Source organism: Camponotus vicinus, unplaced genomic scaffold (assembly GCF_025532165.1).
Source record: "Camponotus vicinus isolate PSW18456_S1 unplaced genomic scaffold, iyCamVici1.0 SCAF_4, whole genome shotgun sequence".
Lineage (NCBI taxonomy): Eukaryota > Metazoa > Arthropoda > Insecta > Hymenoptera > Formicidae > Camponotus > Camponotus vicinus.
Window position 1 is genome coordinate 15,199,711 of NW_028141976.1, and position 27,622 is coordinate 15,227,332.

The 27,622-nt window shown below is 31.1% G+C and overlaps 3 protein-coding genes across 4 annotated transcripts; all 3 read left to right on the forward strand.

The window, feature by feature from the left end:
• The first annotated feature begins 2,621 nt into the window (after positions 1-2,621).
• On the forward strand, positions 2,622-5,934 carry Osi2 (DUF1676 domain-containing protein Osi2). Of its 2 annotated transcripts, none has more exons than XM_083096804.1 (5): positions 2,622-2,711; positions 3,190-3,337; positions 3,860-4,163; positions 4,385-4,578; positions 5,446-5,934. In XM_083096804.1, exons 2-5 carry the CDS (start codon positions 3,211-3,213, stop codon positions 5,775-5,777), a joined length of 957 nt encoding a protein of 318 aa, XP_082952930.1. In that variant the 5' UTR covers positions 2,622-2,711; positions 3,190-3,210; the 3' UTR covers positions 5,778-5,934. The 2 variants fall into 2 exon arrangements, with proteins under 2 accessions (XP_082952930.1, XP_082952929.1); XM_083096803.1 differs by having other exon boundaries at positions 2,627-2,728.
• Positions 5,935-14,273: 8,339 nt separating this feature from the next.
• LOC145970714 (uncharacterized) lies at positions 14,274-16,276 on the forward strand. The gene is made up of 2 exons (XM_083097611.1): positions 14,274-14,775; positions 15,442-16,276. Exons 1-2 carry the CDS (start codon positions 14,274-14,276, stop codon positions 15,774-15,776), a joined length of 837 nt encoding a protein of 278 aa, XP_082953737.1. The 3' UTR covers positions 15,777-16,276.
• A 4,681-nt stretch (positions 16,277-20,957) lies between these two features.
• On the forward strand, positions 20,958-23,142 carry LOC145970647 (uncharacterized). The gene is made up of 4 exons (XM_083097518.1): positions 20,958-21,060; positions 21,181-21,720; positions 21,802-21,888; positions 22,874-23,142. Exons 1-4 carry the CDS (start codon positions 20,958-20,960, stop codon positions 23,140-23,142), a joined length of 999 nt encoding a protein of 332 aa, XP_082953644.1.
• The last annotated feature ends 4,480 nt before the right edge of the window (positions 23,143-27,622 follow it).

Here is a 27,622-nt window from a genome sequence, read left to right on the forward strand (position 1 = left end):
CGATTTATACAACCTTCAGCTTTGGATTACGAGAGAGGTACATTAATCTACTTCTCACGTAGCAAAGTGACATAATAATTGAAGTGTGATTTAATTATAATTTTAATATGGGGATATAGTTAGAGAGAAATGTATTTTTTTCTTCAAGGGATTAAGTTACAGTACATTTTCTATGAATGTATCTTACATAAAATTCTTGAATCTCTAAGAAAGAATTATAATATAGTTTATTAAAAAGTTATTCGCACCAATGAGAAAATAATTGGTTAAGAATTTAATAACGTAAATGAATTATATTATCTCAAGTGTAAATATAATGAGCGCAGCGTTAAAATAATTGTATTTAATTTAATTTATTTAATTAATTTTTTTCAAGTACTATATCGAGCAGACACGCGATTTAATTTTGCGATGAACGATAGTGACTTTGAATATTATTTATTTATGTATGTTGTGTAAGTATGAAAATAGTAGTTTATTCAATTCTAGCAAAATATATCGCGCAAAAAAACACACATATGTATTTAGATTTAATCTAATGTTATTAAAAATTTGCGCTATTATATCACATTACTTTTTCACAATATATTTATAAATTAATGCAAGTACGTCGAAAAAAAGTACTTAGCGTCAGTCACATAATACTGTGCAATATGTTACAGTTTTCAATATAATTATGATTATATAATTAAAATCCTGTTTAAAATATAAAAGTAAGAATAAGAGAGAGTCTTTTACTTTATTAAAATTACAAATTGCAATAATTCACTTTTAAAAAAGTGTATAAAAATATGGACAGTTGATTGCTCAAAAATTTATTATTTCGTTTTTATGATGTCTATTAGTTATCACGATATGCATTATGTATTGTTTTGTATTAAGCGAAAATCGTATAATTTGACAGCTTTAACTGAAATTGAAGAGAAGAATGATGACAATTCTAATACTCTTCTCGAAATTGCAATAATATATTAAAAGACTGTCGTAGGAAAAATTGTATTTTGATAGTTTTTTTTAATAGTGCGCTCGTCATGTTACTTTTGCTGTTAATAATAAGCGGATGACGATCAAGTCCGCTTCTGACGTATTCTAACGTATTACGCCATTGATGAAACATAAAACATAAAAATTACTCAAACAAAAATATTAGAAATAATGTTTTTAAAAAATTAAGATGTTACTTGAATGAAACAGATTATGATTAACAAACGCAGTCAAAAATAAAATAAAATCTATTAGAAACGCTTGCAGATAAAAATCTGGTGAAGGTTTGAAAAATATGCAAAATGTTACTGAAAATATTCTTAGAGGAGGTTTTTGTACAGACAATTAAATAAATATTATTTAAAAAATATTATTCTCAATATGGAAAATTGGTATAATAAATCTTTTATAATATACATGAGTAATAATAAAACTGATAATTAAAATAGCTGAAATATATGAATGACAATCATGTACAGTATATGTACAGTATATGTTAATCTCATAAAAATAATATATTATATTTATAAAATTATATTTATAATTTATATTATATTTATAATTATATTTATAAAATATATTTAATATCAATGAAATATTTTATAATAGATGAAATTGCGTAAAATCAAACAAGCGGCACGTATCACAAAAATAATATATGATAGATTATATGTATAACAAAATGAGATTTATGGCGCGAAAATCATATTATAAAATGAAAGAGCAGCGATGAAGAAAGAATGACTTCCTGATATGGCGATGACGCACCTTAAGTTGTAAACTGGAGATGAAAGTACATTGACTTCCTTTCTCTTACAGTGACGTACTTTCCGTCTCCGTTCCTTAAAACTACCTGGTTCCGGTTCTAATTCCGGGCATCACTTTCACTTTCAATTTTTGTAGATGTTCCTGTTCGCTATTCTGAGAACGACTTGCGGATCCTTCCCCCTCTTGGAGAACAAGGTGGTCCGTTCATGTAAATATAAAGATGATGCGTAGGTTAAGGTATCACATGGCATTTGGATAAGACAGTGTCCAGTACGTATTGACTTTCACAGTTTATTAATTATTTAGAACGCCTAGTATTCCAATATATAAAACGCCTAGTATTCCAATTTATAAATTTACGCTCTACTTGGTACGAAAAGGTAAGATTAATCGATACTTTAATGTATTGATATATTAATGTATCGATACGTTTTGAATAAATTTTCTATCGCTTTTATGATTAAACATTTTTCTTCTAATTTATTTTGTCTATTTATACCGTTTATTTCATTATATAATTTTATATAATTATATAATTTCATTATATAATTGCGTTTTATTCATATATTACTCATTCCTTTATTATTTATCCATAAGTTCCTGGTCTACTTATATATTTGTTCATCTAAACGAAATACACTGATATCATTATAGATTCTCACAGTTTTATAGAATAATAATTCACTTTGCAATTTTACAAATCACAAAAATGATTATAAGGTATACATTACTATTATTATTCAAGTGAAATGCGCGCGTGATCAGAATTTAGAATCGAGAAGCGGGCTCTTTTATTCTTTAGTTCTGATTGGTGCGCTAATCTAACGGCACTTGGTGAACCAGCACGTTGACTGCCAACAGTCGATCTCACAGACTCTTCGAGTGCTGTTCGAGGATCACCACGAGCACGTTTTCTTGATAAGAATGTCGCGTAGCAAGTGTCGATTATTTGATGTTTGGTGAGAAATTTAGTTTGGTGAGAAATTTAATCGTATTTAAATTTTTTCTACTAAGGGAATAAATATATGTGAATTGTATGTGGTGCTTAATAATAATATAAGTAATTGATTATTAAATGTATATGTAAAAAGATTATTAAATGTATATGTGAAAAATATTTTAATAAATTTTATTAGAAGTTTTTAAAATAAAATTTTCTAAAATCATTAGAAAAATAATAAATAATACAAGATAATTTGATAATGACAAAATTAGTAGATTAATAATTAATAGTTAATTATTAGTTTATATATCAACTTATAGTTAATAATTAATTAATAGTTTAAATGTTACTTTTTAGAGAAACAAGTAATTCAATCTATGATTAATATTAATTATTATGTTGATGTTACATGCGCAATGATATCATATATCTTTTAATATTTTTTAATTTATATATTTGTTCTAAAACGTAAGTTGATAAAGATGTGATTACAGGAGGAATAATAGAAGAGCAGAATGCAATTGCAGCGGTTGTTGGTAATTCTAGGAGTTCTTTTAGTATTGTCCTTGCTGGTATGCTGTCAGTCTGCCAGCAAAATTACGTTTCAAGATGGCGTTTCTGAACAACAAGCAGAAAAACAAGGTATGATATTTTATCTTTCAAATTTATATATGCACGTGAAGATAAATTTTATTTACTAATTCTTTTAATAAAGTTATTTGTATCTAATTACAAAAATTTTTATACATGTATTTATTTTTGAAAATATGTATATCAAATTTCATGTATAGACTATAAATATATATATAACATTTAAAAATTACGTAACAATTATATATATAATTATTAAGAATTAATAAAAAATTATATATAATTGTATAAATGTAATTATATGTATCTAATGTATTAGATATAAATAAAATATTTCTATAAATAATCATTTTTTAATATATTTTACACATTGTGTAATTCAAATAAATAAAATGTATATTTTTACAATATTTAGTTATAAAAATTATAATAATTACTTAACTTTAGAGAAAAACTTTAAAGAAAATTTAGAGAAAAAAAAGAATGCCATTCAGTTCAAAAGATTGTAACATTTAATTTAAAATAATAAGAATAATTATAGAATAAAATTAAATAATGTGTTTATAATTTTAGAAAATCCCAAAGAAACATCATCGCAACAAAGAGGATTTAATCCTGCTCAACATGTAGAAGATCTATTCGATTATATCGGTTTTGGAACTGGACGAAATATCGATCCATATTTGGCAAAGGTTAATGAACGTTGTATATCTGGTGATTTAGCTGAATGTTTCAAATCTCAAGCGTTAAATTATTTTTCGGACTTTTTCGATCACTCCGAATATACTTTAAGTAATTATGTTCGAGTTAAACGAATGTCTGATCGAGTAGTAACGGAAGTACATCGTAAGCCATATGAATATTCCAACGAACCAAGGTATGTTTTATTATTTTGATATAGAGTTAAATGAGAGAAATATATAAGAAAAGTATATATGTAATTGTATATATTGTATATAGATAGACATACAATAATGTTTATAATTAAGAAATATGCTAATAATTTTCTTAAATATTTCGATTTAAATGCTAATTAAATTATATTAATGAAATATATACACTACATTTTTTTCATTAAAAATAAAATATATTCAACAGATCTGGTGAAACAGAATGGGATCAAATGGTTAATTTTTTAAAAAGGAAAACGGAAAGATTTGTTAAGACAATGTCCTTCGAATTGACTATACCTGATACGGAAATTGGTCGCAATGGTTCATATGAACCAAGATTTCTGGATGAAATTGCTGATGAGATCGATACACTTGAAAACAAGAAGGATACATTATTTTGTAAGTATTTTATTTGAAATATTTTAACACAAAAGAAAATTTTCTTTAAACATTTTTAATTATCTAATCAAAATTTTAAAAATTGATAAAGAATTAAGAATATAATATATGCTTTTGCAATTTGCGATTACATTTTTATATTTTTATACAATTTACATAATTTACTAGAAAATTTATGTAAAGGAAAATTATTATATTTAAAGAAAATTTATTAGTTTATATTATTATAAGTATGTATATTATTATAAGTATTATAGTTTATATTATTATATATTAGTTATTATGTTATAGTTATATTATTATATTATTTCAATTTTTTTTATTATTAAAGTTTTCAATTTTTAATCACATATTTATGGCTTATGGCATATCTACTTATGCGTATTATAATCAATTTTTTTTCATTTATTACATAAGAATGCAAGTAGTATTCATTTTCTCTTAACATATTTGGAAAATCACTTCTAAATTACATATATAATTTTATTTACAAATAAATAAATAAATAAATAAATAAATAAATAAATAAATAAATATATATATATATATATACAAATTTAATTAAACATTTTTTTAAAACTTTTTAAAAATATAAATTTTTAAATATTGTTATAATATATACATACATATAATAAAATATTGTTATATATTATACATACATATAATTATTTATAATTTTATTCTTTAGAAGAACATTCAAAGATATATGTATATACATATACACATATATATAGAGCATAGTTTTTTTGCAAAATAAACATTATATAACTTAGTTTCACTATATAGATTTAGTTTAACTAAATTAAGTTTACTAAATAATTTTTAATCTATGTTTAGTTGTTAAAATATATTTTATATTTGTTTTAGCTCGCCATCAATTCAGGAAGCTTTTAATACCGGTTTTGCTTGTTTTGAAACTTTTCAAATTAAAGATATTACTCTTTTTGCCTTTGATTTTGGGATTAGCTTCGTTTAAAAAGTTCCTCGGATTCTTGGCAATCATCATACCCGGTCTAATAGGTTTCTTTAAACTTTACAAACCGTACCAAAGTTATTATCCGCCAGTTTATACCAAAAATGGCATTGCTCATCCTCATTATGGGACACACCCGGATATTGATTACCATGATCATTATGGAAATGCAGAATCTTATGGTCAAGATTTGGCATATCGTGGATATCAACATTATAAATCGTAAATAATTGATTCATTTATCACATTATCAGAAATTAAGTAACAATTAAATTAAAAGTCAAATTTTTATATAGTTATAATTAAAAATTATTTATAAATGCGACATTAATTTTAATCATGTTTTCAAGATCATTATCATAATTAAAATACCTATTTTTATATATAAGCAATACTTTTTATACTTTTATTATATATATTGTATGTATTTGAATGAATTAAATATGTTGTATATATAGATAAGTGTGAATGTGCAAATATAGATATTTCTTTGTCAATAAAAAAGTAATGATCTTAAAAAAGTCATGTTATATCAAATGTATCAAAGTTCTGAAAGTTTTAAAATATGTATTGTTGTTCTTTTTCCTTATCTTGATTGGTTCTTTCATTGTAAGCAACTATTATCATGTAATTTTATTTCTCTCGAAAAATGAAAATTGATATTCGTCACTTCGATATGATTAAGGATTATTAGTAGTGAAACTTAATTTATTGAACTTATTAATTTTTTAAAAAGATTTCTCTCTCCATAAAAATATAAGGTATAAGTAATATCATATATAAGTAATATTATTTCATATTAAAGCTTATTTCTTCTAAAAATAATTTTTATTTTTATTTTAACTTTTTATACAAATATTACATAAAATATATAATTATATGTGTTATGTATATTTATACATGTATATATAAGAAAAGGAGGAATTATTGTAATATAATGACAAATATCCTGTCAGTATTAAACTTGTCAAATATTTGATCGCCACCGCCACCGCTGCCGCCACCATCGCCACTGTCACCGCCATCACCACCGCTACTGTTATCGCCACTGTCACATGATGGTCTTTATCACAACGATACATCACTGAAAATAGAGTATAAAAAACAAAGTATCGTAGTTTTATTTCTAAATATTAAATATTATAAATATTTAGTGATACATTTTGTAAAATTTATTTAAAGGAATCTTGAATATACTTCAAAGGAAACGAAGAATCTTCGTCAACGTAGCAAAAAAAAGAAGTTATAAAAAAATTTAATTTTTTACTATTATTAAATTGTCAAGTTACGCGATCTTCGCAATGACAGACATTCACGTAGTAAGCATGATGAGATTAATATTTTTAATCTTTTTTTAAATTTTTTCTTTAACGCTATTTCTTTTTACAAACTGTCAAAATTTGCAAGATTTGATAATTGCAAATAACATAAGAGAAACAAGTCTTAGTACACAAGCGCGGCAGCCAGTCATGGAAAGAAGGCGATACAATACTTTTCAAGACTTTCGAGTAACAAAAATAACATGCTTTTTTAGAGAGAGATAATATAAATTAATAAGTTAATTTATATTAATTATTTATATTAATATAATAATATTATTTATAAATTAATAAAATAAAATAAGATTATTTATATTAATATAATAAAATAAATGTTTATATGATTTATTATTATTATGTAATTTATTATCACATTATATGTAATTTAATTAATTGATAATTTGACTTTACATGAATTAAAGCAAAATTTTCTACAATTATATTTTTTGATTCTGTCAACACAAACGGACGAGATATAAAAAATTAAGATAGAATCAATGCGCGTTGTAAGAATGAAAAAGCTATTACATGTAATTAATCAAATTATTAGAGCGTTCTTTATTAAATTAATTAAGTAAACATTATCAATAAAAAAAATGCTTTCTAGCTTTTTTTGATTTATATTCTAATTTATCTTTGAAATATACATGTATATTGAAAGAGAGAGAGAGAAGCTATTAAAAGTTATTCGAATTTAATGTGTTAAGTAGATCTAATCTATTATAAAAAAGAGTTTTCTAATTTATTTTAACCTGTCCATTTTAAGGCAACGATCTATCTACACAATCTACATCTACAGTCTCTATAAATCCGTTACTTCTAAATGAAGCAATAGTTTTTCATTCATCGACCGCATCTTTGCGCAACAGCAAAGTTGATCGCATTAAAGCTATGTTGATTTGTAATATGCAAATATAAAACCTAAATAAAGGTGCCTAAGATAATACTTTAAAACATTATTATTGTACATGTCGAATTTTCTATTTGATGTGTACACAATAATAATATATAGTAAAAATTTCTATTTAAAAAGAATAAATTTTTTAAAAATTTATACAGTGATATTATAAATATAACTGTATATAAATTTTAACAAAATTATTCTTTTTATTAAATAGAAACTTTAGAAAATTATTCTTTTTAAAAAACTTTTACAGAGAATTTATATAAGAATATTTTTTACATAATACTCTCTTCTTTACTTGTTTAAAAAATAAATCGAATTAATGTGCGTACACGATTTATATAATAAAATTAATATACAAATCATAAATATTATATTTACCCCAGAATTGCTCCGCTGACTTTTGATGCCTATTTTAAATTTCCTCCTTTTCTCAGTTGTCAATATCGTCAAGGTTATTAGGATTAGTTGTCTCACACATTTAGATTAGTTGTCTCACACATTTACATAACATTAATTGTATTTGCGAAAATTTCATACACAATATTATGCACAATACTTTGCACGTCACATAATAATTTTGAACAACACTCTCTAATTTCAAGGTTGTGAATCTTTCGTTTTTCGCGAAGATCGCAATTCAAGTTGGCAAGATAACTTCGAGCAAAGATAAACCGGAAACAAAAGAAAACGAAATTGATGACTGTCTAAAACTTTTCTCTTAAAGCATATTCGGATACTAGAACGATTCGAATCTGCTTAAATGACTCGTTATAATATCATAGCGGCTTATAGATGTCATGATATCGCAGAAATTACGCTAAGTTGTTTTAATCAACTCATTAAACTAAAAGTGTCTTTAAGGTGTAGAAAAAAGGAAGTCGTGATGTTTGATAGATTATAAAGATATATTATGGCGACATATGATATAGCATGAGACGAAAAAGATGAGTACTAAACGATGATAATCTCATCTTATTAGGCAATCGATTGAATTCTAATCGATTCAAACCGAAACATTTATCGGAATGAAATCGAAATATCTCGCGAACACGCAATGAACTATCTATGGCACATTGAACCCGACTCATTAATTTGCGCTAAATGCAACGATTTATTAAATGCGCTTATTACGTATGAGTTATTTGGCATTCGTGATAATACTTTTACAGCATTGTATTAAAGCGCTTAAAATGAACTGACTAAATTATCTTTTTTTAATTGTTTAAAAATCTAATATTTTTAATATGAAAAAAATGTATAATCAAATTATTCTCATTAAATTTTTATTAGTTAAAAATCAATTCTTGATAAAAATTTATTAAAAAATAACAATTAAGAAGATATTTGATATAGAACGCATTTTTTTATGTAATTATTTTTTAAATATTTAGTTTTTTTATACTATAGATTCTGAAACAACTATAACATAGCAATTTACATAAGAAATTAATCATACAGAAGATTAATTATATGTAATTAAAATCATATATTGTGTCTTAAAATTATATATATTATATAAAAGTAAACACACGGAAGATAAATACTTTTTTAAAGAAAAATTTATTTGTGTACAATTTTGTGTTAAAAATAAATATATTGAGAGATTTTAAATACGAGAGATTTTAAAACGTTATAAATTTTATCATAATGTACAATTATTATTACACTATAGCAACAAAAATGTATAAATTTTAATATACGATATTGTAAGAAATATATAATTTACTACATTTTTCTATTAACATTTAAAAACACCAACATTTCTCATTGCATCAGAGATGCCTTGGTTATTGTTGAAATGCATATTAAATCGCGTGGAAACTCTGTGCGTGATATTCTACTGGTTCTCTCTCAGATGCAATATGGAGAACTATCTTATACATGAACCGGTCCGATACGATTCTCACTCGCGATCCAGGGAATCGGATAGAACGGACCCATTGACCAAGTGGCCTCGTTTGTCGAGAAGACCGGAAATGGTCGTTCAACGACGATATACGGAAAACAAATCGATAGAAATGCACATCCTAATCTTCCACGTTGTGATGTATTGAGAATTAATATTTTTTTTCTTATAATTGCTGATGACAATGTATACACTTTAATACTTTATTCAAATTCATTATTTTTTTGTAAAGAGGAAGATATTGCGATGCATCAATAATAATAATTAAATTACGTAATAATGTGATGTTATATTGTTGATAAGTAATTAAGTGATTTAATTGATTAAATTGATTTAATTGATTTTAAAAAATACTATTTTAATACTATATTAAAAAATATTTTTATGATCTATATCCAAAGAATTTTTGGATTTAACGTGCGGTATTTTAAGGCAAAAAATTAATTGTATGTTTCATCAAAAAATAATTAATCTTTTTATTTACAACATTTTCGCGTGAAAGGAAATACGAACTATGACATTCAATGCGATTATTTGGTCATTTTGATGCAGAGGAGACACTATAGTATGTGCAAAAAAAACTAGTGCACTTATAATTATACACATTTTCTTATATACGCATAAGTATATATATATATACGCCAAATTACTAAGAACACACACTGATGCTTATCCCAATTACAAACGCAGCGAAAGCGATGTCTACGTATAAAAATGAGTTGTTCGACTTTTTGGCTTTTCTATACTTTCTATTAAATTGCCGGAAGCCAATTGCGAAGGATGAGCTTAGAAACTTTTCTAGTACATATTGGTCTTGTACATATTTCGCCAATTCCGTTTTTTATGAAAAAAAAGTAATTCGCTTTATGAGTTTTATACACAACACACACACACACACACACACACACACATATGTATGTATATATATATATATATAACTCAGTGCGATTATACTGTTACATGCACTAAATAATAGTTGACGATGTATCGTTAACGCTGTGCTTTCTTTCAATTAAAATTGTATTATCTTTTTTCACCATCGCACAACGGTTCTAGTTGGTCTAGTGTGGTTTATTATGAGCGTGGGATCCAGCCAATCTAGCTAAAGAACTACATACATACGTAAATTAATGCAAACAATCCTAAAGCATATTTGCGCAGGATTTTACATTCACAAGGTTCTGTATACTAGATCATATGTCAAAAATTCTTACAATATTATTTATGTGCTTTTAACATATATTATTTATGTGTTTTTAACATACACTATTTATGCGTCTTTAACATATATTATTTTAAGAAAATATAAAATTTTCCTACGTTTTAAATTTAAAATAAATAAGCAATTTTAAATGATAGCTTTTTAGAATGATATTAAACGATTTGATGTTAATCAATAAAGATAAAGTGTATTTGCATATTATAGTTATATTTTTTATTACGACGAGCAAAGCATATTCGAGATTCTGATCCCGAAATGCATGCTTGGAATTCGACGTGTAACGGTGCACCAAAACGCGCTTCTTCTTACGAGCGTCTTATGATGGTGCGACTCGTGGAGAAAGATCGGTGTATATGGGCAAGCTTTCGCGGCTAGGTCGTGACGTTAACCTCTGTACCTATCTACTTACCTATCTATCGCGAAAGTCGCTCTTACGAGAAAACAGACTCTAGATTTAAGAACGAGAGAGGCGGATATGGTGCATTTTCTTCGATTTCGCCCACGCCTCATTATCCATCGATTAATCCAATATATTTGAGAGGTACTTTAGACTATGGCTATAAATGTATCGTAATCTTTTAAATGCTTAAGTCTTTTTTAACCCATTTATTCCACAAATTAATTCCATAAAGACGCATTAGAGAAGAATAGCCACTTGAATTTCCCTCCGATCTTTCTCTTGTATAATTTTGTAATTATTTTTTTAAAGTAAATATGGTATAAATTTAGGTCGAGGAAAATTGTAAAGATTGCTAAGGAGTTTAATATTATATGTAAGTATTAAATAAATTTAAAATTAAGACAGATTTCTCATAACAGAATACATATTGTGTTCTCATATTAAAACTTGATCCATTTATTATTAATTTTTTATAATAAATTTTCTAGAAAAATACAAATCTTTTAGAAATTATTTATAATTAATTAGAAAAAATTGTGTGCTTGTTAATTGTTATAATAGATATAAATCGATTGATTAATGTTGCATCACATATCTTATATCAGTTCTTGTAAAAAGATACATCTAACTAGACAGGTTTGACGAGAAATAATTTTTAACATAGTAACTTAATTATTTTTTTGTTTGTACATATGTTACGTTTAAGCTTTTATTAAACAACATGTTTGATTTGGTTGATCGTTAGAATAATGAGATTAGTTAGCACGTTTACCACTCGCATAAAACTGGATCGCAAGAGTTAGATCAAATCGTTTGTTTTTCATAGATCATATTGTTATTTTTTTCAATTTATTTTCATATCTTTTCAGTATATATCTTGTATATTGTGAATTATAAATATTAGTATAAGAATGTAAGACAAAAAAAAAATATCGATAAAACATTAATGGTATTTACTCGTTGAAAGTTGTCAATGGGTAGTATCCCAACAGAAATTAGCATGCGATCAACCGCAAACACACGTAACATGCAATAGCGATAACTCACAGTTGATGATATCTTGACTAATTAGAGAGATTATTTACTTTCTTCGAAACTTTATATGCTTTAATGTGCTTTCTATGCGCGCGCTTTGATTTTACTTTACTAGTTAATCAAGTAACGTAAATAGATTTACAAGTGAATGTATTGATGAATGGCGAGTAAACGTACGGATGCTCAAGAAATTCAAGAATCCGATAATAGCTCAAGCAGTCGGTGTATAACATGTTATTAGTATACTTAAGTATACGCACCTAAATATGGCGAATGTACCGATAGACATGAGAGTTTGTCCTTGAATCCTCGTTATTCCAGAACAAACGTATATCCGCTGCATCAACTGCTGCGCGCCATATGCTGCCATCAAAGTATGTTAATTCGGTGTGGCAAGCACATCTCACGCGTTCTTATGTCTTTGCAACGGTTTTCATAAAAATTAATTAAATCGACCGAAGCAATTTAAAGCGCATTTCAAAGCCGGACACTCGTCTACCCCAGTAATTTCCTCAAACTACAATGACTCGTTTATTTTAGCGCTTTCCGGCATTATCGGTTTTCCTTCGTCGTGTCGCGACTGTGATCGAGTCTCATCTCTCTATTCTAAAGTCCGTGAAAATCCGGGCTTAGAGCCGCGATTAACGTGCCATACAAGTCGCACGCTCGCGTATAAGGTGCCGGGGATGGATGGCATGCGTGCTCTACATCCGTGACACGGTTCTCGCGGTCAGGCAAGTCGGTAATGGTCCATCAGAACGACAGCGGCTCGCGTGTTTCTGTGCGTTCGTTCATGAATCGCGATGTCTTAACCCACACAAGGATAAGAGTGCGATGAGCCGCTACTCACGGCGTTACCTACGACGCGTATCATGTACATTGCACTGGGAACTAGTTTGTGTGCACGCAGGTGAACGATACGGGGGTCCCCTCCTCCCCCTCGCGGGCAAAGACACTGGTGTTACTGGTGTTGTTCGCTTTGCACGACCAGCAAAACCAGTTTGCGTGCAAAGGATAGCACGAAAGCGTCTATCCTCAGGTTCCCTTGATAGATTCTCGGGTCAATCCTCTCCTCTCCTCGACGCGCGCGAGATCACGCGTACAAGCCAGTCATGCACGATCTATCCCACCATCGTTGTCGGACCTACCGCACGTTCCTAGAGCTGTATCAAAGGCAAAAGTGGGCATCGTTGCCGCTCGTCCCTGACCGTCACCACCCGCCACATCCACGCGTCGTCGTCTCTCGCGTAGGGGGCCCCTATATACTTCCCCACAGGAAGGTGGTGGGTTTACGTGCAATAACATCGTGCACATCTCGGTGTCTACTCTAAGGCGGAGATCTACGTATATAAAGTCGTCGGGGCGAGACGCGGGTTTAGAAGCTTTGTACTGCTCGTCGATCTAAGTATCGGGATTGACAAGAGAGAAGAGTGCGTCGGAAGGGCTCTTACAATATCGAGAAAAGGGCCGCAAGTTTTTGCTGCAGCGTGTACCACATTCCACTCTCCTCGCGCCCCTGTAGCTTTCGTGGCTTCGGGTCCAGGTGGGTCAATTTATCATTTCCGTTATTCGTGAATCATTGAATGTTGAACTCGATTCGTGCATGTTCATACATTGCTCGAAGGTACGTGCATCGAAAATCTTGCCTTACGTATTATTGACATTTTAGTCGCATGTGTCGTATGTCAATCATTATACTTTTTTGTAATTCTTATTATTGTTATAAATAAATAATAAATTTTAATTATTTATTTATAATAATTAGTAATTATTATAAGTAATTCAATTTTATTCTGCACGAATTTCTTATTTTTTATCTTGTTATTTTGTTATTTTGTGTTAAATTGATTATAATTGAACTGTAATCGGTATCAAATGTATCTGTAAAATATATTTTGTCTTTTTGCTTAACTGAATTTATTAGAAGAGCATCATGAAGACAACCCTAATATTGGCATTATTTTGTCTGGGAGTATGTTTGGCAAATCCTTTAGAGAAGAAGGAGAAGATAAGCGTCATAGAGCAGCAGTCTGCAACGCTAACAGATCGAGTTAAGTACGAAGAGGAACTTCTTCGTAAACTCAATTCGAAATGCTCCCAAAACGACATCAGCAGTTGCGTGATGTTGAAGTTGGTGACGTACATGAACAAGTTGTTGAAGAAAGCCTCGATCGAACTCACTGATGACATCGAAATCAGGAAGACGAGCCAAACGTCGGAGGATGTGATTACATTTGAAGCCGGTAGAAGTAAAGACGATGAGACTCAATTTCTTGATCTCATCGCAAATAAATTTTACACCTTCATCAAATCGAGAAGCATCAAATGGAGGATTTTACCCGAGGATGATATTGTTGTGTCCGCATCGGAGGATGAGACTGGCTCGTTAAATTTGGGTCTATCTATTGAGCGCGCTGACAAACCTATTCAAGACGGTAATTTTGCATTTTTTCACGAATCATTTTTAATTTTTTTCAGATAAAATATGGATATTTAATATTAAAATTAAGGTGTTCGATAAGCTACATTAAAACGGATTTAAAATATTTATTTAGACGCATAGATTTTAAAAATTCGGCTAAATGTTTCAAATTTTACTCTCTCTCTCTCTTTAAAAGTGAAATTCCATTTAAAATCCATTAAAAATATTTATAAAAAAATTTTTTATATTTAATTTCTGAACAGCTTTTATTTTAATTATTTAGAAATTATTTTAACTATTTGATATTTTTGTTTAGAATTTATTTGATATTTTGTTTAGAAATTATTTTAATTATTTGATATTTTTGTAAAAGAAAAATTATGTCAGTATCGAATAAAGAATATCATGCTATACAAACATCGAATATATTTAAATGACGTGTCAGGTTTAGTCTGGTTTCGATTTTCACTGTATTCGCGCGAGTAAAGTTGTGTCACCGACTGCATAAACAAATAGCTTTCTCCTTTTGGTTCATTCATCCTCTTATTCATCTGTTTATCACCAAACTTTATTGCTTTCCTCGTGGAAAGTACAATTATGCATGTCGCGCCACTTCTTCACCCACTGCTTGGCTAACTCGCTGAAAGTGACAATGTTATTTTTGTTTTGCCTTTTACAGGCCGTGGAAAGAAAAACAACATGGGCCCGTTGATTGCCGCGGCTGTCTTGAAGATGGGCCTCATCGCTGGTCTCGCGTTCAAAGCACTCGCTCTTTTGGTCGGCAAGGCTCTCCTTCTATCAAAGATCGCTCTTCTTTTAGCCGCTATCATAGGTCTGAAGAAGCTCTTCTCGCAAGGGAAGCATGTGACCTACGAAGTGGTCGCGCATCCTCATCATGATCATGGCCACGGCGATAGCTATTCCAGCGGATGGGGGAGAAGTTTCAATGAACAAACGCCAATCTTCGGACAACCGGACGCTCACGAACTAGCTTATTCGGCTCATATAAAGTAAATAATTTTTATGATCGAAAGAGAGCCAGAATCCAAGGATCGGCCGGGATCGAGATGAAAAGTGCGACGTCCTCTCGGATCCGTATTCTTGAGAATTTCCCGTAGAGTTACCCCGCATAGTAATTTATTTGCACTATCCGTTTTAATCGTCTCTTTCCTCTTCATCTTCTTTCCTCTTTCATCTCTCTCATCTTCTACGATCATTATCGTTGTACCTTCTAACTCTCTCTACGGTAATAACAGACGTGCTCTGTTTCTTTATTACTGTCATGCCTAAATTTCCGGACGACGAATTGCACGACGCATAAATACATCCATGACGCACAGCGACGAACATATTTACGGTAACGGCAACATCAGGACGTCACATTACGGATTACGGATACGTAAGCAGGTAGACAAGAGCTTCTCTGATGTGTGAAGGATACGCATTACAAGAGTTTTACCTACTTTCGTGACTCTACTTATAGATAATCGCGGATACACTGCGAGACTCTCGTCAGTAGGACATTGGATTACATACGAGCGCTGTTATATTCTTCTCGTCCTTAGTATTAGGATCTGTGATATTGGTGAGAATTTAGATCTATATTCGGATTAAATATTAAATGTGATTATTCTACTTTTGGTTTGTAGTTTTGCATATTTGACGTTATAAATGTCTGATTGTTTAACGTATTAAATAGAATTGTTGACAAATCATATTCAACGTCGGATGATTATAAATTAGCGCTGAATGTAAAGCTAAATGTGACATGAGAATATATGCTTTCATACTCACACATACACACATATAAATATTATTTTTATTATTTTTCCTAATTATTTATTTTTTATTCACATTTTTACGATAATATTTATTCAGATTAGAGACTTTATATATTTTTAAATTAAAACTAATTTTTAAACAAATCGGTTTTGATGGTAAATTTTATCTGATTTTATGCAAAATGATGTAATTTGAGGCATTAGAGGCTTAGGAATTATTTAAGCTTTCTTGGTAGAATTTTTAAGGCTTATTTTGAGAATTATGTAATTTTAGACTGTGATGAATCATAAAGGATATCTTAAAATTTTACATGTAAATAATTAGAAAATAATTAGTAAATAGTAAATTAACTAATGTACCAATGTAATATAATTATACAAAAAATTGATGTAAATAATTTGAAGCTTGATCAGCTTCCGCGTTATTAATTACGCGAAATAGAACATGTCTTCAACAGAGAGTCTTGTAGCAATCTGCTTGACACAATGGACGGACGAATTTATATACGAGTTAGATAGTTCTTTAACAGAAGGACAGAAAAAAAACTCAGACGCACACAACACCAAAATGACGAAAAATAGTAATATTAAATTAACGCATGTATAACTACGCTTTATTTATATTTATATCATATGTATTTAATTTATTTATTGTCCGATCAAGACTGCAAAATGTATAATATTTTTTTATATTATTATTTATATGAATAAAAATAAATATTTATTATTTTTATTTTTATAGAGAACTGCACTTACAATTATAAAAATATTATAAGTGGATAAAATGATTTTTTATTTTTATATCTTCGTTGTACATGACAATAATGTTTGTTATACATGACAATAATGTGATTTTGTATACATTGCTATTATGTCTGGATATTTTTAAAAAGAAAGGAAACAGGATTTTTTATTTCATTCAAAGAATTATCGAAACAAGATTTTGACATTGAAGCATCTACAATAATTAATAAGCTCTATTTATATTTTAATAAAATTGTTCAGGACGCTTTTCTGTTTCACATTTATTATTTATTTAATCCTACCTATAAATAACACATCCGTATTTTTTATTTCTCACAGCAAAATATGATCGTAACTGTTAAGTTTTAATGCATATAATAGAACAAATAATTGTGATTTGGCGTTGCAATCCCGTAATGCTCTATTATCTTTAAAAAATATTTAAAAAATGTAATGTATATTTAATATTAAATTTTTAAGATTGTCCTCCTTTTTAATCACGACTGATTAATGTTTCTGATGAAACAACTTTCGAATAAACCGAAACGGATACGCTCGATTACACATTGACTAAACATAAGTTTCTACGAATAATTCAGCTATGAACGATAGCCACAAACAATACTATTATGTGGTAAGTATTTTAGTCACGATTGTTAGTTGTGGTCTATTTAAGACGACTTGTAGGCCGGATAGGATAAAGTATCAAATAGACGCGAGAATAAGAGTTTTCGCGATTTCACATCTAGGCGATTCATTTCGTTAATTTTGCAGCGGTAAAATAAAATTGCAAGTGTGCAGAAAACTTGCAACTTGATTAATATTTACATCAATAATTAATAAAAATTTTAATAAATAATTAACAAAAATATGATAGCCAATAAAAAAAGTTTATTAATAAGTAATTAATTATATGTTTATTAATTCTTGAGAATTTACAAAACTTGAACTTGCAATATTTGAATCTTACTTTGCATGTGTGTACAATACATAAAGAAAAGTAGCATATCTTTTATTACGAGAGATTCTTACATAAAGATTTCTCTGGACAATTAAATCACTGAAAATATTAAATGTCAAGCGCAACGTTCCGGTTTACGATTCTTAGCGGGACTTTAGTGCCAGACGTGCGATTATATCAGCCAGCTTATTGTATGTGGTGTAATGTGCATTTGCGTTTTACAGTCATATTACTGTAAGTTTTTATATCTTGTTATACATTCAAAATTTTTTTGCGATCAGTAGCATACAATAAAAAAATAATTATTTTATTACAATACAATATAATAACAATTATTTAATTTTTATATTATTTTTATATCTATATTTTATATAATTTTTATATTATTTTTTCTGTCATATTTTTAAATTTTCATATATATATATACGTATTTATAAAGTGGACTATTTATATTTAAATAAGAATATGGAATTTCGTTTGAAGAAGAGATGAGCACATCTACCGGATCCAAGGGAAATTGTCCGGATCACGTGATACACCAAACATTTCTCATTCAAGTCGGCCTCCTTTCTTACGTCCGCTTTCTCCATCCTGATCCGTAAGGATCAGAAGGGAGATATTCGCAAGATAACACACACGGTGTGGCAGAAAGAGAAAATCGTTTATCTCATACCGTTCAGGAAATCGACTTTCGATTTCCGACATACGGGGAATCGCATACAGATTTGACCCAATTTCTTTATTTTTTTAAATTTTATTTTTTGAAAAGCGTTCTCATGCACACGCATGTAACGGAGAAAGAAATTAAAGTTTGGTGTGTCCAAAACCTCGATTGTATACGGATATCGTTTTCGTATTTGTTGAGAAATATATTCTGGAATTTGACTTAATTGCTATTATTACTAACTATTTTTTTATAGATTTCAATCGTATATTATGTGTTGTCAGAAAATTAATTAACACTATCGTTATTGGAAAAAGAAGAAAGCAAATGACGGAACTGGAATTAACCGTTGATTTCTGATATGTGGGTCGATCATTGCCAGTAACCTGAATTCTTGTTTATTTAAAACGAAATTTTATTTATAGGCTGGAGAAATTAACATCGAAACAAAACGATGAAAATCGATTAAATTTTATTATGAAAAATCTGTTATCATGTTACTGCGATATTGATTTATTTTATAACTTTTGCTTTTAAAATGGCAAATAGCTTCCTAATTCATAATCTTAAAAATATGTTAATTCTAAATATGTTAATTTATTAAAGCAATAAAATTTTACACACTATTATTCTCATTTTTTTTCCTTATAATTATTATATATAATTGAATTAATATTAATTAATATTAATAGTGATTATAATTATTATATATAATTGAATGCATTAATCGATAGTGTTTTTCATCCAATCTATAAATTGTGTTTTATCACTATAATCTAGGAATTTATTATATTAATTTACAAAGAGAGAATTTTTAAATTTTTTATAACTTTTAATTGCTATTTGAACAAATATTAAAATAAAGATGCAATGTTATCTCCCTTTGAGAGCGTCTAAATGTGAAAAATCTCGTAGCATGATAATGACACAAAATAACACAACTTTGATACGGCCTCTTAAACCCTTAATGCGGATACTTTATCGGGAGATAAATTCGCAATAAACCTCAATCTCTTATGAATGGAGCGAAATACAATGCAAATACGTAACATATCGTTATAAATCCTCGCGCTTTAAAGTAAACAGAGCATAGCTTGGTGTGTGCACCAATTAAAACTATCATGCTACATAGTATACAGACTTGGCAAGTGCGATACACACGATTACTATTCCGAGAACTAATTCTAATCGATGAGATCTCGTCTTGAATCTACGCGAGCTGCGATAAGGTTTATATAGTCAATCGTCCGTATGCGATCGAGTCGTTCTGAAGAACGGAAGAATGATTTCGAATCGGCTGTAGTTATACCTACCAACCTCTGCTACGTATATATCGTAGTATCGAGCAGCGCGAGGGGAAGTGGAACAGAAGAGAAAGGCATGAGATGAACTAGATTTGTGGATTAAGTCATCTCTTCTTTTTCCTTCCACAATGTTTCTACCTCTTTCTCACCTTTTCCTTCGCAGACCCTGCCCCTTCCTCTCCCATATTCATTCGCATTTCTCACATACCCGACGTATAAGAGGTCGATCCGTTTTGATGTCCTGTGTACATTGACACGATCTACCTATCGGAATAAAGATTGGCAATCATTTGCTTAGCGACTATCAACGATGCGCAAAATTCCATGTCTCGAGTATCAGGGATGTTCCGCGTGTATTTGAGCGAGATGTGTATGCGAACGAATTGCATACGAGGATGTACGCGATCAGGATTCGAAATCGGCACAATTCTCTTCCGCTCCACTAAAGCGCGGAAGAAGAGAAAGGATGGCGAGCCGCGAAGCCGGGAGGAGAGGCGCGGCGTCGAATGATCCGGGAGTCGATAGTATATGATCTAGAATGGCATTGAAAATCTCGCTCTAAACTCGCCAGGATTACGTCTGGCCGACGTACGGGTAAGAGACAGAGGGGAGGAAAGGCGTGAAAAGGCGACGTCCGCGTCGATGGTGATTGTGGAGCCTCGCTCTCGCAAGCCGACCGCGCCGTAACGCTCTGAAACGCCTCGGAAATAAGAATTAAACGTCGAAGAGACTGACGTCTAGATGAACGAAAAATTACCGGCTAATGCACAGCAAGAGCAGAGAACGGCAGCCACCGTACCGATGCTCTCCTTGCTTTTTTCTTACTACAATCACCGACCGTCAAGTAGATCTATATAAATGGGAATTGCAAGCTCTTAGACTGCAGCACTCGAACCTCCGCCGTAGGTTCCACAGCTTCACAGTATTACACCCGGGATTCCCTTATAGTGTTTTCTTCCGGCAGTCCAACGACGCGAAAGGGAGAGCAGGACCCCCGGTGGTCTCGACGGCGAGCCTAGACATTTCGTTTCGCGACGTTCGTTTCCGGACGAAACGATGTTTCAATTAGGTATATCGGGAATCGGTCGTCGGCACTTACATGTCTGTCTGACGTTGGTGATCTGCGCGTTGTGGATCGTCGGCACGATCGACGCCGCCACTGCGGAAAACGCCAAGGACGCGTGGACGGGATTCTCGACATCGTGCGTGACGGACGATCTGAAGAACGCGTCGGTTTCTTGTCACGGAGTGCGTATCGTTCGGAAGGTCGTACAGCAATTATTGAAGAACACCATCAAGGAACGGGACATCGAGCTGTTCGACGGCGTATCCTTGGTCGAGGTACCCGGCTCCCTTCGAAAAGCCAAAGTGTTGAAAGGCTTCGGAGGCCTTGGGCCCTTCATGCAGTTTCTGGAGGGTAGAGAACTCAGAGTCAAGCTGCCGTCTTTGTTCCCTTCGAACATGGAGACTGCGTTAAAGGAGAGTTTGCCTTCCGATTTTGAAGGTTGGTAATTTATTAGAACACATGATCGAATAATGTGTCGTGAGAATTTCACGAGGATTTCTGAAAATTTGTATTTTGCAGCGAGAGGGGGTGGAGGTGGCGGTGGTCTCGGCGGTGGCGGTGGTAAGAAAGGCGGCGGCGGCATGATGATACTGGCTCTTATGATGGGTAAGTTCATAAAGTTAGCATTTAGCTTTTGAGTTTAGCATTACATAAAGAGATGATGATTATGCGAAAGCAATTGTGTACTATAATTATCACATGTCTCCAGACTAAATAAAATGTTCAGCTTTGTGCGAATATTTTGCACATTTTGTTAAAGGATTCCGCATAACGATAATATTGCAGTGTTTATTATCTAATCGTATCGCACTTGATTTTATATATATTATATATTGACTAAATATAATATACATTCTATTTCAGCAAATTTTCATATTAATATTAATATATTCTCAAAATGTAATTTTTAATTCTTTTATTTATTTAAACGGGCCATCAGAGCTAAACGCGAATGGTAGTGCGTAATTTCAACGAGAATTAAGTTCTCGTTGAAACTTATTTGTGTGCACGGGGCACAAATTTTCTTGGTATGATACCAAGCAAATTTTAAATAATTCTCAATTCGAGAAATTATTTAATTATTATCCCTCTTTTCCCCCCTGTAGTGTTGTAGGCGAGAAAAATATCGGGCCGAAAGTCGCTGAATCGGGAATCGAACCCGAGTCTTTCGCTTGCCGGGCGACTGCTCTTACCACTGAGCTATAAGAGGGATAATAATTAAATAATTTCTCGAATTGAGAATTATTTAAAATTTGCTTGGTATCGTACCAAGAAAATTTGTGCCCCGTGCACACAAATAAGTTTCAACGAGAACTTAATTCTCGTTGAAATTACGCACTACCATCCGCGTTTAGCTCTGATGGCCTGTCTAAATTTAAAGTTTATGTTTTAATATAAGGAGCCTAATTTTTTATAGTTCTTTTATTTATATTTAATATGATTAATGCATAATTAAACATATTATTAAAGGCACATTTGCTATTATATATATTGCAATTGTTTTCGATATAATCTTATTATGTTCTCTTTATTATAATTTAAATTCTATTAAATAATTAATCTAACAGATCTATTCTTCTAATTTATCCAGGTAAGATGATGGCCGCTATGGGTTTCGGCGCATTGGGTCTTTTAGCCATGAAAGCGTTAATGGTTTCGGCCATGGCTTTGATGCTGTCACTAATCATAGCCGTGAAAAAACTAGCGAGTGGTGGTGAAGATCACGGTGGTCATCACGTCGTTTACGCGCAAGAAGTTGGTCATCATCATCGCAAAAAGAGATCAATCGATGATGACGATCTCACGCTCTTGCCTTATAGAGGATACGCCAATCTTTACGCTAACTTACGAACATCTTGATACTCTTGCTAATTGCAGTAATTTTAATCGCGAAACTGGATTGATTCACGAGTTTATTAACTCTCCTGTCGTTATTAAAACTTTATTCAGGTAGACACAGCTAGACATACCACGTTAACAGCGGTGCATTGATATTTAAGTTCACATAATTTGCATTTTAGTCACACTATTATTGTCACTCTTCATCATCGTCTCTCATTCATTTAGCTCAACGTGCACCTTTTTCAACGTGGCTCTTTCATTTCTTCTTGACTACAAAACTAAGTAAACGTTAACCGCGATAGGAGAGTTAATAGGCGCCGAAAATTGATCGACGACGGAACGTGACGCGAAATTAGTGACAGTGACATCAACGAAACGACAGTAACGAAGAGACTAATTGACAGCTATATTAGAAAGTGATGTTTAACAAATGTTTGCTCGCGCGAAATGCGATAATCGATCTCCATTGGTCTATCACTTCGACAGGACTCTCAGTGAAATATCACAGAAATGCACGGGGAAAAACCAAAGTACGTTGTTGGACTTTTTTATTTATTTTTTTATTTATTTTTACACACGTATTTATTGTTGTGTGCGACACATGTTAATAAAAGCATACGTGTTTGGACTATATCGTGTTTGCATTTATTACCATCACGATTATTCATGTTTCTCACGATTATAATAATTAATGACATGATAATGAAGCATTATCTTAATATACGCTAAACAGAAGCGTAAGATATCATAAATCACAAAATTGGCTTAAACAGGAGCAGCATTTAGTGGATAATCCTTGGTCGAGCCTGCGTAACGTTATTATCAGAAATTAATAAGGCATTTAAAATAATAAGTTGAAAAAATGAAACGATATGGTTCGCTGATTCTCTCGGGCTCGAAACGATGCTTCCCATTTGATCGCACACGGAGCATTGGAAAATCGCAGGAACGAGGTAACGAATCGAGCCAACGAGGAAAGTGTGTCAGCGACCTGCCGTGTCGCATGTTGCATATTCACCTGCGTATGGATGCGGCGTTTACCCAACTAACGTTCGTTACAACGATGCAAGGCTAATAATAGTTTGCGCTGATCTCACTTAAGTGGATTAACGGCGATACAAAACGCGCACGTCGAAAGTTAAGTATGCTCCTAGTGACACATGCAAAAAACACATCGCGAACATTGTCTAAAAAATCCGATTAATAATATATGACTGACGTTAATCACATTCGGATATTTTATGAGAGATCTAGATTCGTTTGTGTTCTGAATATCAATGAGCAATTTGCGTGTGAAAAAAATTCGTCGTAAGAATCTCGAGGAGACTAATTTGAATCTTTCAAAAAAAAAAAGGGAAAAAATGGCAAGAATATCGCCTGCAGGATTCAGATCGGTGTCCGTTTTTATCCGCGACGATTTCCCCGCATGCACGTGAATCTCAACCCAGAGCGGATTACGAGGAGCTCGACGGAGGAAAAAACATCGAGGGAGAAAGAGGTGGAGGAGAATCGTAATGGAAGAAAGGTTCAGTCGAGACAGCGAGATGTAAGAGGAACAGTTCCTTCTTTCTCTCTGTGCATCTCTCCGGCTGCCTTCTCCGAGTTGGATTCCTCCCACTGCAACTCCCGGCTCCTTCTTTCTCCACGTGTGGAAGGGGACGTGGGGAAAGAGCTCCGGCTATAAGACCCACTGGCATACATACCGATCGTTTCCTTTTTTACGTTTCGAATATCATAAAACCTGGAGAGCCGCGTTGAAAGCAGCTCAGACGGCGATGCAGTCCCGAACGGAGCCAGTCGCGAGCGCAGCCTGCGATGCAGCTTGCTGCAACTCCGTTTATGTAGAATGCGAGAGCAACCGAGATCTATAATTCGTTGCGTTACCAGATTATGCGAATCGAACGTTTTACAAAATGTTCCGTTATTAAAAACGTAATTGTGCCTATCGCATGTATTTTATTTTTTTACCTTCTTGTTATAATGTTACTTTCCTGACGTATACGTATTATGCAGTATACTATTTACTACAATAATACGTATATAAATAATTGAATTGTCGAGTTTATATTATATATTATATATATTATTATATTTAATAATAGGAATAAATAATAATAGTATGTAAGAATTGAATATACAATGAAAGTAGTAATGATTTGTAATCGCTTTGAGCACAATGATCAATGAAAAAGTGCAATTCACATCTTTTCCCTCGATATTTTTAACTTTCTGCAAAGAATAAATACGCAACGTATTTATTATTTTAATGATACTCTCTGCTTTGTATTTTTTTAAATAAATTAGTTAATTATTGTTATATGTATAAATTAAATATTATAATATAAATTATATAAATATAATTTAAATGTAGAGCCTCTTTTGTCTATCATTAATAATGTCATAAATTATTAATATAAATGCAATTCTTCTATTAGCACTAGAAAATACACATTTGAATATCGTTATAATATGTGCCTAGTATTATAGGGTTAATGTCATGTTTTCTGGCACACGAACCGTGTTATGGTCCATAGACGAGAAGAACCAGTTGGGCGCGGAAGAGTAGTCCGTTACATTCCACGCTCATTACGAACCTCTCGTAAGGAAATTTAAAATTCAAATTCGAGCTGCTCGGCTACCGGTCGAATTTTCAGGTCGTACGCATGTCGATGGCCTGTGGGGATAGTAGAATCAATCGAACATTGCATCAGAAATTCCTAGCACAGCCTACTGACCAGTAAACCAGTTTCTGACAAGAGTTTGAAGGCTAGAATATCGAAAACCGCTACGTAATCCTTTCCGATTTAGGGCAAGAAATGATTGTTGAATGCACTTTTATGACTTCATTGTCTTAAAAGGATACGTTTTTTTTTAAGCAGTTCTATTTTCGTTCACTGAATTCTAACTACCGTGGGAACATTTCAATTCATTAGCATATTTGTCTGGAAAAGTACCGTGATCTCTTCGAAAGTTGGCGAATGTCTTTAACATAAAATTAAGATTGATGATATTAAAATATTTTTATTGAAATCTATTATTTAAGAATTATTTTACTATCATTTTTTAATAATTATAATATTATATAAATATTAATTTATCTTTATAAATATTATATAGATAATATATAAATATTTCTCAATATTATATAAATATTAATTTATCGTTGTAAAAGTAAAATTGATAAACAGAATTTAATAAATAACCTATAAGTTTTTTAAATAGATCTTACGAAAAATGTAATTATCCACATAAATAGAATATCTACTACTATATCATCTGCTGCTGTCTCATATACACGTACACATATATCTTATACATACAACGCACTATTAATATGTTGTGATGAGATATGTATCTATAAAGTTTTATTAAAGTTTTCCTCTCTCATAATTTGTTATCCTACATTACTCTTATTTATATAACATATTAAAAATAATTTACATGATAAGAGCAAGAGTTAGCGTAATCTATTCAATGGAAATGTTTGTTTTTAATTCGCGTTTCACTGAATAAAATCATACGTTTGATTGCAATGTAGCTTAACTTCTCGTGCAAAGTATAGTGATTTTACCGCGATAGGCGTATCCGTGACTTAACGATCGTTGCTATCGTTGAGCGTAAAGGAGAAACTTTGGTTTTACTTTTTAAGGCTTGCTCTCTTGCGATGGGAGTGAAGGATCGACGAAAGGATTCTGAGCGCTACCCAATGACCGAGAAAAGATGAATGAGTACTGACGTAAGGTCGGGAATGGGAACTATGCTGTTATTGAACTTGCTTTTCATTGAATCCCTTCTTAAGACGAGACGAATCATCGGCCGCGTTTAAAACGGAGAGTCGCTCCTTCGTTACTTTGTAATAATTACGTATGTGAATTAGCAATGAAACGCGTATGACTTTCAATAATATAGCAGCGAATAGACACGTAGAGCATAGTTTTTTCACTTCCTTTTTTATCTTGAATAATCTCATTTTATCAAATATAAAATGATAAAGAAAAGTAATGCTTGTAATATATAATGTAAAATATATAAACAATAAAAAAGTAGATTTTATAAAAATTTCAGGAAGAGTGACAATTATATTTCTATCTTTACATCTCTTTATAGAATTGTAATATAATTATATTCTCTATTTATATTTGTTATAATGGTACATATATTTTAAAGAATATAAAATTGATTCAAGTCTTTTGAATCACATATTTTCAATAATTTTTAAAAACATAAAAAATGTAGCATAAAAAAAGCTATGTAAAAAACATCCGATATAATGCTTTCAAAGTAAAAGAAATCTATCTATATTTCATATTTTTTAATATATATTATTCCCGATAAATAAAACACCATATAAATCTTTGTTAAATACTTCGGTGGTGGTCTTAGTCGCAGACCACCTACGCGGTTTCACTTTCTTAAAATTTGAATCCAACGCTACACTTATACGCTCGCTGAATACAAAGATTTTCTTGATTGTTGCGTGTCTGCTTTGCACCTTCCT